Below are 12,260 nucleotides of genomic sequence, written 5' to 3'. Positions count from 1 at the left end.
TTAATGCTTCAAAGCATGAGGACCATTCAAGGCCTTCTCTCTCATTAGACGTACGACCAGGCGCACGGTGCATGTGTGCGAGCGCATACAGTATATATGCACATGCGTGCAAGTACAAGTCCATGGTTAAGCACCTAACACTTAAAGCCTGGTAATGAGGGTATGAGTGCTGGTTAGTCTGCTTACAGATCCAGTCAACAAGGGCATTTCCCTTTATACTGTATATACAATTTGTGGCATTAATGCACAGAGAAAGGACCATACTTTTCCTCATATAAACACTCTAAAGCAGCCCTCATATTGCACCTATAGTGTGTACATCTATCAAACCTTCTACAAATCCTTGCGCAAAGGAACAACATTTGATTTGATGGATTTTCTTTCCCCGGGATGTAACATTCTTATGAAATGGAAGCACAAAAGCGCCACTAAGCAAAAGTGCGACTACTGGTGGATGATGGGTTGTAATTGTGTTGCAAAGCAAACAAATAGCATGATGAAATTTTCAGCAAATTATATACAGTAATCCCTCGTTTATCACGGTTAATTGGCTCCAGATCCAACCGTTATAGTTTAATTTCCACAAAGTACGATTCCTTGTTTATAAATGGAATGCTCATGTAGTTAGAGCACAGACAACTTACAATCTTATAAATCTTATAAATATGATTTTTAACATCATTAGAGCCCTCTGGACATGAACTAACACACTATAGTCACCTACACGCTCATGTTACCCAATATTACTCATTTAAGACGTAAGAATTGTGCTTGTGTGTGTTGCTAGAAATGTGTTCCCTGGGGAGCAGAGTGAGTGGCGGACAAAACTGACGTCGGCCGCAACAGTAGAAATGTTTTTATTCAAAATTATTGTGCCTCTTGTGAGATCATTAAAACCTGCAATAAAAGCCTGTTGTTTCTGTGATCTAGAATGGTGGTGCTGTGTCTCACCGAACATTACAGTAACATTACTGACACCTAGTGGCCAGTGTGGAATACTACATATATTCAACATCTTTGAGTGCATCTTTTGAATGCCTTATATTTGTATTTTAATTCATTTAGCCATTTTTATGCTTGAAAATGCTTAATTTAAAAAAACATAACATTTGCTTAAATATGCAAACGTTTTGGCTGTGTTCAACCACAAAACAACGTGATTTATTTATATATTTCTGAAAACCTGAATAAGAGTGAAGCTTCGAATTCGAAAGTCCAAGTGGCGAGGGACGACTGTACCGCAGTGCTCTGGCTGATGTGTCGCTAAACTAAAAAAATCGAACTATGTGAAGTAATCCATCTGCTCATAAAGCTTTTTTTTACTCCTCTACAAATTAAAAAGGATAAGAAATGAGGATTGCAGAGAGCAGGAGGTGGGTAAAAACAGTCTCTGTGGAAAAGCAGGCACAGTTAAACGATTTGGCCCGTGTGTGAGACCGTTCAGTCAGGTGCTGCCATGTGAACACATTAGCGGGACAGAACACTGTCTAACAGCCAGACCAAGTTCCTCGGATCAATGAAGAGGTATTGGCTGCGGTGCTTCTGCTCAGTCGGCCACTAATTCTCCTTCTGTCCATTTCTGCATCCGCAGCGTTGATCACTACACGCGCACAGTAGCACCGATGAGGATGATTTTCCATAGATGGGATGATTTATGTGCCTGCTTCAAGATGCTGATGGAGATTGATGCTGCCTGCTATACTCTCCATGCCTAATCTTTCATCCTTACAATAAATATGACACAGCGTCCATATGCATGCAAAAAGTGCCTGATTACAAACAGCTTGCAAGCTATCGTCCCCTTTAATGATTACATCCAAAGGCACTCTCTGTCAAACGGCTGTTTCCCTTAATGAAATTAGCCCGTCTCGCTGTCTGCAGGCTCCTTGCACAAGGTAAGGAGTTTCCACGAGGGTCAGCCGTCTAAGTAACCCTCATTAAGTAACTCGAATGCAAATGAGATGCAAATCTGGCTAAAACGGAACACTGGTTAATTTGCCCTCCTGACATTGCAAACAGTCACATGGGGATTCAATGCAAATTGCATGCAAATGACGACTGACAGCCTTTGCCTCTATTGGCTAAAGGGTATAAGCCTATGGGTTCAGGTTCACGCCTGGTTCCGTCTATGCAAATATTTGATGCATCCAAGTGGAAGTGAAGAAAGTAAAGAACACTCCTAGAGAAGAGAGCTGGATGAAGGCCTCACAATGCTGTCATCAGAGCACATCCTGCAGCAGACTAAAAGAGGAAAAAATGCAATCCTCACACGAGGAACAAGCGGGAAGGAGACCTTACATTCCAACCCTGCCGCATTTACCAAAGCCAGGGCCCAGCTGTGCATGATCCGGCCAAATCAACTACATCATCTGGCTTCTCACATTCACTCCTCCAGAGAGCGGAGAGAGCACCTTTCAAGCTCATACAAATATGGACATGTGGAAAGTTGACACAGGGTGCATCTGAAGCCAAATCCTCCTGTGAGGTGGTCAAACCTTTGCACAGACAAGCCTCTAAAGACCATGCGACAGGAGAAAATCACTTTCTCTAATGATCAGTCCATACACCTACAGTATGGATTGGTGCACTTCATTGATCCGGCACCATCCCCTCTCTCACGCGTTCACTGGGGTGGAAAGTAAATGAACCACAGCTTCAGCTAAGTACATTACATTACAGATAGTACTTATCTCCTATTCTATGCATTAAAACACTCGTTTCAACTGCTTTGTGCGGGTGAAAGAAGGTAACAGTGCCATGCTTTTTCAGCCCTCAAGAGCTTGACTTATGAGGACACGGCGTATTTGCATTTTTCAGTACGCTACATGGTGAGGCACATTAATCTATCTTTGAATGCAACACGGTGATTCCCCTGTGGAACGTCTCTAGGAGGTAGAAAAAGAACCTTCGCTCAGTCCGCTTATCCATGCTCTCTTAAGAAGCATATGTATGAAATGAGTCATCTGGATACCTCAGATAACCTATCTACTGTTTTCATTGGATTGTTATTTACCATGAGCAAAAATATCTGTCCAATGGGTGAATGAGAAAGCTGATCATGGATCATCTGCATCTTAAATTAGTTTATTAATTGTATCTTGAACCAACTGAGACATGCACTGACTGGTTGCAGCCAGCAGAGGCGCCGCTGATTCAGCCTCAACCTCCTCCAGGCGGCATCACTCTGCTCAATACGACAATGGCATTGAAACAGGAGCTCAGAACATTCATAGAGTCTCCCATTGTATTAGAAATGCAAACAATTAATAAATCACTATTTGTTTGCATTGACAAGACACTGGTGCTTTATGACTGCTGTACAAATGATCCATTTGTTGTCCTTGCTCTAATGTTTTTGGACCATCCAAATGACATTCAAATAACCCATATAAGCAATCATGTGATTAAAGTGCATAATCTTCTTTTTTCCCAGCTTCATGCAGGAATCCCACTCCAGTAGTGGAGAGGGTGAGCTTGCAGGATTCTCTGTCTGAACACTTAAGGCACTTGGTTTAAGGCCTCCTTGTCCCACCTCAATATTTCCCCCAGTGTTTCCTATACACTCATTTTTTACCTAGCTGCTACCTGTTCGCCCTCGCTCACAAACACTTAAAGCAGGGGTCACCAACGTTTTTCCTTGTGAGAGCTACTTTTACAAAATGAAAATGGCCAAGAGCTACTCATTTTTGTAACATTTATTTTCAGAGCTTATTTTAAACCCAAACAAAGCGAATGTGCTTGTTTTACCAGAACATTAACAAAATGCTGGTGTCCACAACTGACATTTTGTATTTCAGAATGCATTTCTTTTTACTGTTCTTTCATTATTAACTGAAAACCTGAATGAAAAGCAGGCTTGCGGGAACCTCATGTGGTCATGGGGGGCTACCTGGTGCCCGCGGGCACCACGTTGGTGACCCCTGACTTAAAGGGACTGTCTGTGAATTTGGCTTGTTGTTATAACTCTGTGCAGTAGACACCTCATACCCACCTGGTCTGCCGTAGAATTTGACTTTTGTTGCCGTGTTTAGTGAGTAATCAGACCCCTCTAGAAAGTCTTTTCAAAAAAGCGATGAGCGACAAATGAACAGTGAACAGACTTTTGGAGACTGACCTGCAAGCACGTATTGCTCTTCTTCAACAAGCAGCGGGTGCTGTTGTGGGCCCCTCTCCCAGGTGGCTCCGTCGTGTTTGTGACAAAAATGACTAAAAAGAAAACAACGGGATGTTTGTTATGCTTTTCAGGTTATTTGGTACTCACTTTTCATCTCAATCAACATTATTCCTCTCTCCTAAAGCGTCCGATTGCCAAACCCTGACCCCACATCCTTCCCATCTCTGCACATTACACTAGGCACACAAACCTACACAAAGTGTTGGCAGCTTTATACTGTGTTTACGGTGGACCTTTTTATATAGCTCATGTGCAGGATCCTTACATTCAGGAGGTGTGGGTAGTGAGTGTACAGTAATCTCTTCTAACTGGATAAGTGCAATGAATTCATTCTGCAGGCATGAGGCCATCACTGAAATGTGAGCACGGAGGCGACCTCAGCCTGCAGGTTTGTTTTTAAGTATCGTGTTGCCACTGTTAGCGTCGACATAAAGAGGCCCTCCAGTGCATATGCTGTATCTCCTCGGTGTACTTTGGTGACTTGATGAATCAAACTATTCCAGTGTTGCTCCTCTCTCACTTCACGTTTCATTCATAAGCCCAAAATATTGGGAGAGGCATCCCATTGGTCGACGCAAAAAAGACGCCGCACTCTTACTAGCCAATGCGAAGCGAGTTGTATGTTCTCTCCCGCCCTCCTCTCTCTCTTACTTACTTTCAGGCTCCCATTTTAACACTCATTTTTTTATGTCGTCTCACTCACTGCCTGTGTTGCAGTCAAAACAACAGGCCGGCCAGGGGAGAAGGCGTCATCGACTCCGGAGCGACAGTATGTTTCACCATGCGTTTAAAGAGTGGACCGCACTCCCAAACCCCCTGAGGAGAGGCCTTAAGTTGAGACTTAGCCCTCGCTCATTGATCTGTTTTTCTTTTGTTGCCATCCTGCTGTTTGTTTGTCAACGACGAGGAAATGCACTCTAAAAATGAAACTCCATCGACAGATTGATCAGATGATTGACAGCTTTAATGACTGATCTTTAACCGTGTCCTCTTGAGGCGGGCTGACGTCAGGCCTCATTCAATAAGACCTTATTCGATAGTTACTGTTGTTTTTTTTTCTTTGTGGCACATAAAGAGGGACAAAAAAAAAACCTGAAACACACATGAATCAATAACTGCAGTGATCCAGTGACTGTGAACTCAGGGTGTGCTGCTTGTTTGTAGGGAACTGGGTTGATGGCGGTTTCTGGGGGGTTTGGAGGAGCAACACTGCCATCTATGGACGGTTGTGGGTACTAAAGTTTCCCAATGGATTACATCATCAGGTTGAGGTTGCTTTTTTTTTTTTTTTTTTTTAAGTTGCAGACAAAGAGGTAGCAACAGATCTGACTGGATTCTAAACTGGACTCTTAAAGTGTCAGACCTTAAAGATTATATCACAAATTGACATGAGATGTACAATTCCACCAATATATTCAGTGGCAGGCAGGTTGAGGCATAACTTCCATGTTTTGTGCTGCATGTGATCAGCTTTATTTAAGACCATGAAACCTGTCAAAATAAAGAAACAATGTATTTTTACATAGCTTAATAATTAATAATGTTGGCAAACCCAAACAAGATTATTAGTCAAATCTGAGTTTTTAACTGGCTTCAGAAAACACAGTTTTAAAAGGTAGTGGATGAATTGTAATCAGTTTCAGCCATCAGGAACTCACCCAAAACTAGAAAAGGTCAGCCTGAGCGCAAGGATGCCCCTGAAGAGACACTGGTAAGAGTCAATCTGCTCAAAAAGGATGCTGCACACAAAAAATGTAAACACTTCTGATCTCACTAACATGCAATCTCATTTTTAAATGACTTTTTTTTCAAAAGGTAAAAAGCTGCATTGCAAACAAATGCTCCCATTTTGCTTTTATTAAGGACTCACGCTGTGCTGTTGGCGGATGCGTCCTTCTCGCTTTCCCCGTCCCCCAGGGCGAGGTGGCTCTGTTGCCCAAGCCGGCGAGGCACGCTGGCTATCATTCATCAGCAAATGCATCAATTGACTTTGCTTTTGACTTGTCTCTAATACGTGTGTGAATGTACTGTGGAGTCTAGAAGCCATGCTTTTGACTTGACAGATTATTTTCAGTCTAAGTCCCCCTTCAACTGTTCTTCAGGAACCTCCCATTATGAACAGCTGAAAGACCGTTGGAAGTGTCTTTAAAAGCACAATACAATGAGTGCAATAATCATAAAACTGTGATTTCTGTAAAACGTCAAATATTATGTGTGTGTGTGTGTGTGTGTGTGTGTGTGTGTGTGTGTGTCACGATCGCAAATCTATGCGTGAAAAACACATTTTATTGCTGAATCTCTGATGTTGTTGAGGCTTGAACCAAATCCTACACGTGGGAGGGTGAGTTGCAAAACATCAGTTAATGTTTTCCATCAGGATGTTTCTGTGGGAATACACTGCCCCCTAGTGGCAATAAAGAAACTTACTAACCTATTTAAAAACGAATGCTTCGTTGTGACGGGTAAACAGTCCTAATTTTGATCTGTGCACCCCTGAAGGTGTACCCCTTTATGGATGCTCACCTCCTGCATTAGCAGTAGTTGTTGTAGTAGTAATGGTAATCCTGCAAGCAATGTTATTGACCGGGAAAACGACTTGAGGAAAAGCCGCATAAACGTTTTACGCAACAAACGCAAAATCACGAGACGTATGACGTTTATCCAAACAAAGATAGAGGCTCAGGCTAGCAAGCTAGCGTTGGGTAGCTTGCAAAAGATGAGCTCAAGTTTAATAGAACATTTTACCATAGTGCTGAACTATCACGTTGTGGCTATTTTAATGATTCAATTCGACGTTGTCTTCACTTTATGTAAATCAAAATTTCATCGTAGAGATGAGGAATTTAAAACTTTCGCGGGCTGGGAAATTGACGTCCTTGGCAGGCAACTGGACTTCCGGTGTTACAGGGGCGATCCCATTAAGTGCGCGTGCGAGGCAGGGCACTAATAGGAAAAGTATAAAGTCTCAGCGGGATAAAGTCCAGAAGCGGAAACACGCCGAGATATGTATGCTTCTTCACCTTAGGAGGAAAAAAAATTATTAACCCACCTTACATATTATATTAGCACATTAGCTTGCTCCTTGTATGTATAGATGCATGTGGCCATATAGTAAAATGAACTTTTGTGAATGAAACGTCTTTATTGTACAATACTTGTATATTCACTAGCTCTGAGCTGAGTATAAAATAAAGTTATACGCTGTGCGTACACTTTGCTAAAATGGATGAATGTTATTTATATGTGCCATCTCCAGGTCAGGGATTAGATCCTGCCCCAAATGGAGGAGTTCAAAAGTACCCCGGGGTTTTGTTCACGAGTGAGGGAAGGATGGAACACGAGATCAACAGGTGAATTGGTGCAGCGTCTGCAGCGATACGGACTCTGCATCAGTCTGTTGTGAAGAGGGAGCTGAGCCAAAAGGCAAAGCTCTCAAGTTCCTACCCTCACCTATGGTCATGAGCTTTGGCTACTGACCAAAAGGAAGATTGTGGCTACAAGCAGCTGAAATCAGTTTTCTCTGTGGGTGGCTGGGTTCTCCCTTAAAGATAAGGTGAGCAGCACTGTCATTGAGAGGAGCCAGATGAGGTGGCTTGGGCAACTGGTCAAGATGACTCCCGGACGCCTCCTTTGGGAGGCACATCCAACCTGGTAGGAGGCCTCGGGGAAGACCCATGACACATTGGAGAGCCTATGTCTCTCAACTGGCCTGGGAATGCCTCGGGATATGCCGGGAGGAGCTGGGAAGAGGGAAGTCTGGGCTTCCCTGCTTAGGCTGCTGCCCCGCAACCCGACCTCGGATAAGCAGTAGATGATAGATGAATGGACATCTTTATTTTTCCAGTTAATAAAGTTTGAAAAAGAAAAGAAAAATCAACTTGTACACAAAAAGCAAAGCTTGTATAGCTTGTATAAATTCAGTGAGCCAATCAAAGCTGGTTAAAAGTATCGTTCCACAAACATTGCATTTATTGTCGTTTTGACATTAACAGCACAAATACTATCTTCTTGTAACTACAAAAATGTACATTGTACACACAGTTCTTGACTTGATAGCCAAGGCAAAAACAACATTAGACGCCAATAAATCCCAGGCGCACCTTTCTGGGTACATTCTGTGTCATGAAGTCGATGAAAAAAATATTTTTTTCAGTTAAAAGGGGTTGGCGATGAGGCTCCGACAGTTCTTGTTAATGTGGGGTGAGACGGACGATTCTGGTGTTTTGAGGCACCCTCATAAACAAGGCTCACTTTTGAGAGGCATCAGCGCATAGGAAGTGTGTATTAAAAACAAGTCATTGTTACTAATGATGGCCGTGTGGCTGTCGCTGGCGTCATTGGCTGCGACCCTGTCTGTGACTTCCATTGGTATAGGATCGTCTGAGCAGAAAAACACCTCAACTGGGCCCCGAGTGCTCTTGATGTGGATCTGGAGGCTCTAAAGACGGATATAGGCAGACAACAGTCTGAATGCGGGCAAATATGAGAAATATACAGAAAGGCACCCCTTCATCTATTAGCATCCGTACTGATCCCGATATAAGGCAACCACTCTTTTCGGATTTTTTTTTTTGTTAAGACAAGCTACAAGTGGGTCTGTGTTTTACAGATGCATCTCTCCTGGTCACTCAAGAAGAAAAGCTCAGACTCACTTGGGGAAGCCATTTGGTACCACCCGCTGGTTTGCCTATGTACATCTCTAGACCCCAAATCGAAACATTTTTCTAGGTATTTTGTATACGGGTCAATACGGTAAATAAACGCTGGAATTAGACTGAAGCCCCAGAAAAGTCACAACACATTTCCATCAGTCCCACCAAAAAATACACTGTAGCAGTTCAGTATGTTAAGAAGTACCTCTTTTGGGTGCGGAACCTCCATTTCTGTGTCTGGGGGGCCTTTGATCACAAACACAGTCTGCTCTCTGAGGCTGGGAATGGTTTGAATGTCCTCATAGGTCAAGTAGGCAAATGTAAAAGCACACAGTCAAGGAAGACAAATCATTGGTTAATAGTCAAATTCTAATTAGGAATGTGGAAATACTACAAGCAGAAAAAAATGATTGTTATGGTAAAAAAAAAAAAGGATATCTGGCGGTGCTGTCATCCAAACACATCAGATGAATATCACGTGTGCAGCTTTGGATCAGCTCATCCAGTTTCTTCTCTTCTTCATCAAGCTGCCTTACTATTTGCAATCTATCGTCTTGCCGCCCACTGCCCCTGTGTACACACCATAAAGCGTCAATTTAAATGCATAAAACAATCAGTCAATGGAGTTTATTTATTTTTTTAAATGGCAGCCAATTACAATGACCAAGAAGGACAATAGTGTGTACTTACAACCACTGCACGTGATTCTTATACTTCTTTTGGATGAGTTTGATCCCCTCCAAGACGTTTGTGACGTCGTAAATGCGTCTCTTGGAGGCCTTGAGGTCCTTGCAGACGAGGTTCAGGTCCAAAATGCCATCGTTCGCTTGCTCTAGCATCTTCAAAAACTTCTGCGTCAATAAAACCAGCGAAGCGTCGTTTCGCGATCTTCTCATAGTATATTCAAAACCAACTGGGGAAAAGTTGAAAAATTGTATTAAAATCCTTTATTCTATGATTGCTGCTTTTATTGCAATGAACGTTTTGTGTGTATAGTTGGCATAAGTACAATTTGGGGTGACATACTGTAACTGTTACAAAGCAAAAACTCCTACCTGTTCCTCCTGTATGGGGCAGAGATGTGTTGGGCTCCTTGGCTGCTGACTCCTTGCCATTATTCTGACAGTCCGGTTCGCCAACAGCTTCTTGGTGCTGCTCATGCTGCACATAAACACACAAACAAAACATTCTGTAAAAATATGCCCAAAAGTCATCTGACATAATGTCATGCTACAGCGTTTTGTGATGACACTTAAATTACAAGGAAATTGCCAAGTTCTTTGAAGACACTAATGAAAACTGCAGGAGTCTTGTGTGCAAACTCCGGTTGATTCAGGCATAAAAGTGTGTTTGTCAGTGGATCTATGTTAGGTGACCCTGAGGAGGTCCTTCATACTGTATTCGTGGACACGTTTAAGTGTAACGGCAGAAATGTCAGCTTCCCAAAAACTGCTGTTGAAATATCAAAATTATATAAAATACTTTTTTGGAATTTTCCCCATGATTCACAAGCCTTATGTAAAACATGAACACATATTTCTTTCCCTTTCCGTAATGTTTAAAATCATGGAAATACGGCAAGATACTGTAAGTATTAATGTTATCATCAATGTACTTGTTAATGCATGATCACAGCATGTACTGTATATAAAACAATAAAACGTTAAGAGTTTTTTTAAGAAGGCTTCATAGTCTAAATAGGTACTGCCCATGATGTGGAATGTTATGGCTCATACTAACTTGTTTTCTCTCTTTAGAAAGCACAGAAAAGGGAAAATAAATGTGTTTATGTTTCACATAAGGATTGTGGATGTTGGGTCCAAAAAAGTGCAGTTTTCCTTTAAGAAATGATATTTTCCACATAAACTAGTCCACTTAATCTGCCTGAACTGTACATAAATAATTTATTCTATTTTGGGAATGGTAACCCTTTAAGAAGTCAGTATATTTAACTTCTACCGTTGCAATAAAAAAAAATCTAATTTTGCCTATGTGTAGCATGAACACATTTCTTTCTCTTTTCTGTGCGTTCTAAAGAGAGGAACGGAGTTAGCATGAGTGAGCTAACAATGCACGTAATGGGGCACGCCTATTTCGAATATAAAGCCCTCTAAAAACCTCTAGATATAAAGCCCTCTAAAAACCTCTAACAATATACATGCTGTGATCATGCATTAACAGGTACATTCATGACAACATGTAATACTTGCAGTATTTTACCGTATTTTTATAATTTTCAAAATTACCGGAACTTCTTTCCTGGGCGAATTGATTTCATATAGGAAGCCGATAGGTACTAACGCTACTTCCGTCAACAACAGCAACACAGAAACAGCGTGTCTGTTTGCGATTACTGGTGAATCAAAGAAGAAGAAGTCAGAATTTTTGGAGGATGAGCTACGGGTTATCAGGTAAGACCCCACTTATAACTCATAAACAACACAGTGGCAGCTCCAATAGGTAGCGTGTGTACCGCCGGGTAGTGGCTGGAGGCGTGAGTGATGATGAGACTAGCAAAGGGTTGTGTTACTACGCCAGAAAAATAGTTCTTTGTGTTAGCTGCTACTGTAACAATATCGCTGCAGCTTGGTTAATATACAGGTAATTTACGTAAATGCTCCCACATGCTAACTCGTTTTCGCTCTTTGGAACGCATAGAACACATATGTGGTCATGTTTCACATAAGGATAGTGGGAAAAGTTTTTTTAAAAATGAGTTTTCCTTTAAGTGTTAAATCTGCGCACCCCTTGTAATGGAATGATGCATTGCTGCCCTGAGAGGGGACTTGGGGAGCAGTAGTCGCTGCCATTACTACAAAGACATTTACCTTATGCATACCTATTTAAGTACAACTAAATAAGTAGATATGAAACTGACTTACGTGCATTATCTTACCTTGACTATCTCCTCAAATGCATGCCCATCCAGGGGTAATGGCGATGGTTCGGCCTGTGGAACCTGCTTGTCTGTTGACTCACATGTCTCTTCCTTTTTGTCGGAGGATGTATCACTCAGCGTCCTTTCTTCCAATGTATCCACTTTGTCTCCGGACGCCTCGGTTCTAACCAGGTTGTCACTTTCCGAGGCTCCGGCTAGTCCGTCGCTCAGCATGTCTTTTTGTGATTATTCTGCTAGCATCGAACGTAAATTAGCATAGTAGCGGCACCGTAACCATTCTAATGCGAGTATCTCCACATATGAATTCCTGAAACACACTTACTACAGTGTGTCACAGTTTAAATATGATGCGATATAATCCTAACAACAAAATTCTGCCTTTTATGCACAGTTGTGACTGATATGTACAGTACATACCACACAAGAACCCACCAGCGTACTCGGGCGGATGTTACGCCATGACAAAAAAATATAGACCAATGGGCGCTGAGTTCTTATACAGACCAATGGGCGCTGAGGTCTGGAATCACGTGAC

At 42.1% G+C, this 12,260-nt stretch overlaps 1 protein-coding gene across 2 annotated transcripts; it reads right to left on the bottom strand.

The window, feature by feature from the left end:
- Positions 1–3,897: 3,897 nt before the first annotated feature.
- e2f3 (E2F transcription factor 3) lies at positions 3,898–12,182 on the bottom strand. 2 transcript variants are annotated; one of them, XR_008567172.1, is made up of 8 exons: positions 11,723–12,182; positions 9,882–9,987; positions 9,517–9,739; positions 9,265–9,396; positions 9,032–9,146; positions 6,045–8,612; positions 5,833–5,913; positions 3,910–4,206 (listed from the first exon to the last, which is right to left on the bottom strand). XR_008567172.1 is itself a non-coding variant. In XM_054763752.1 (6 exons), exons 1-6 carry the CDS (start codon positions 11,936–11,938, stop codon positions 8,409–8,411), a joined length of 996 nt encoding a protein of 331 aa, XP_054619727.1. In that variant the 5' UTR covers positions 11,939–12,182; the 3' UTR covers positions 3,898–8,408. The 2 variants fall into 2 exon arrangements, 1 of the variants encoding a protein (XP_054619727.1); XM_054763752.1 differs by having other exon boundaries at positions 3,898–8,612.
- Between the last annotated feature and the right edge of the window lie 78 nt (positions 12,183–12,260).

This window comes from Dunckerocampus dactyliophorus, chromosome 20 (genome assembly GCF_027744805.1).
Source record: "Dunckerocampus dactyliophorus isolate RoL2022-P2 chromosome 20, RoL_Ddac_1.1, whole genome shotgun sequence".
Taxonomy (NCBI): domain Eukaryota; kingdom Metazoa; phylum Chordata; class Actinopteri; order Syngnathiformes; family Syngnathidae; genus Dunckerocampus; species Dunckerocampus dactyliophorus.
This window is presented reverse-complemented; position numbering and strand designations above follow the sequence as displayed.

Excerpts from the sequence above, each read along its gene's own strand:
- e2f3 (XM_054763752.1), bottom strand. The coding sequence starts at position 11,938 with ATGCTGAGCGACGGACTAGCCGGAGCCTCGGAAAGTGACAACCTGGTT. Across the intron at positions 9,988-11,722 it reads CATTTGAGGAGATAGTCAAG|CATGAGCAGCACCAAGAAGC; the intron begins GTAAGATAATGC and ends GTTTATGTGCAG. Across the intron at positions 9,740-9,881 it reads GCCCCATACAGGAGGAACAG|TTGGTTTTGAATATACTATG; the intron begins GTAGGAGTTTTT and ends ACTTTTCCCCAG.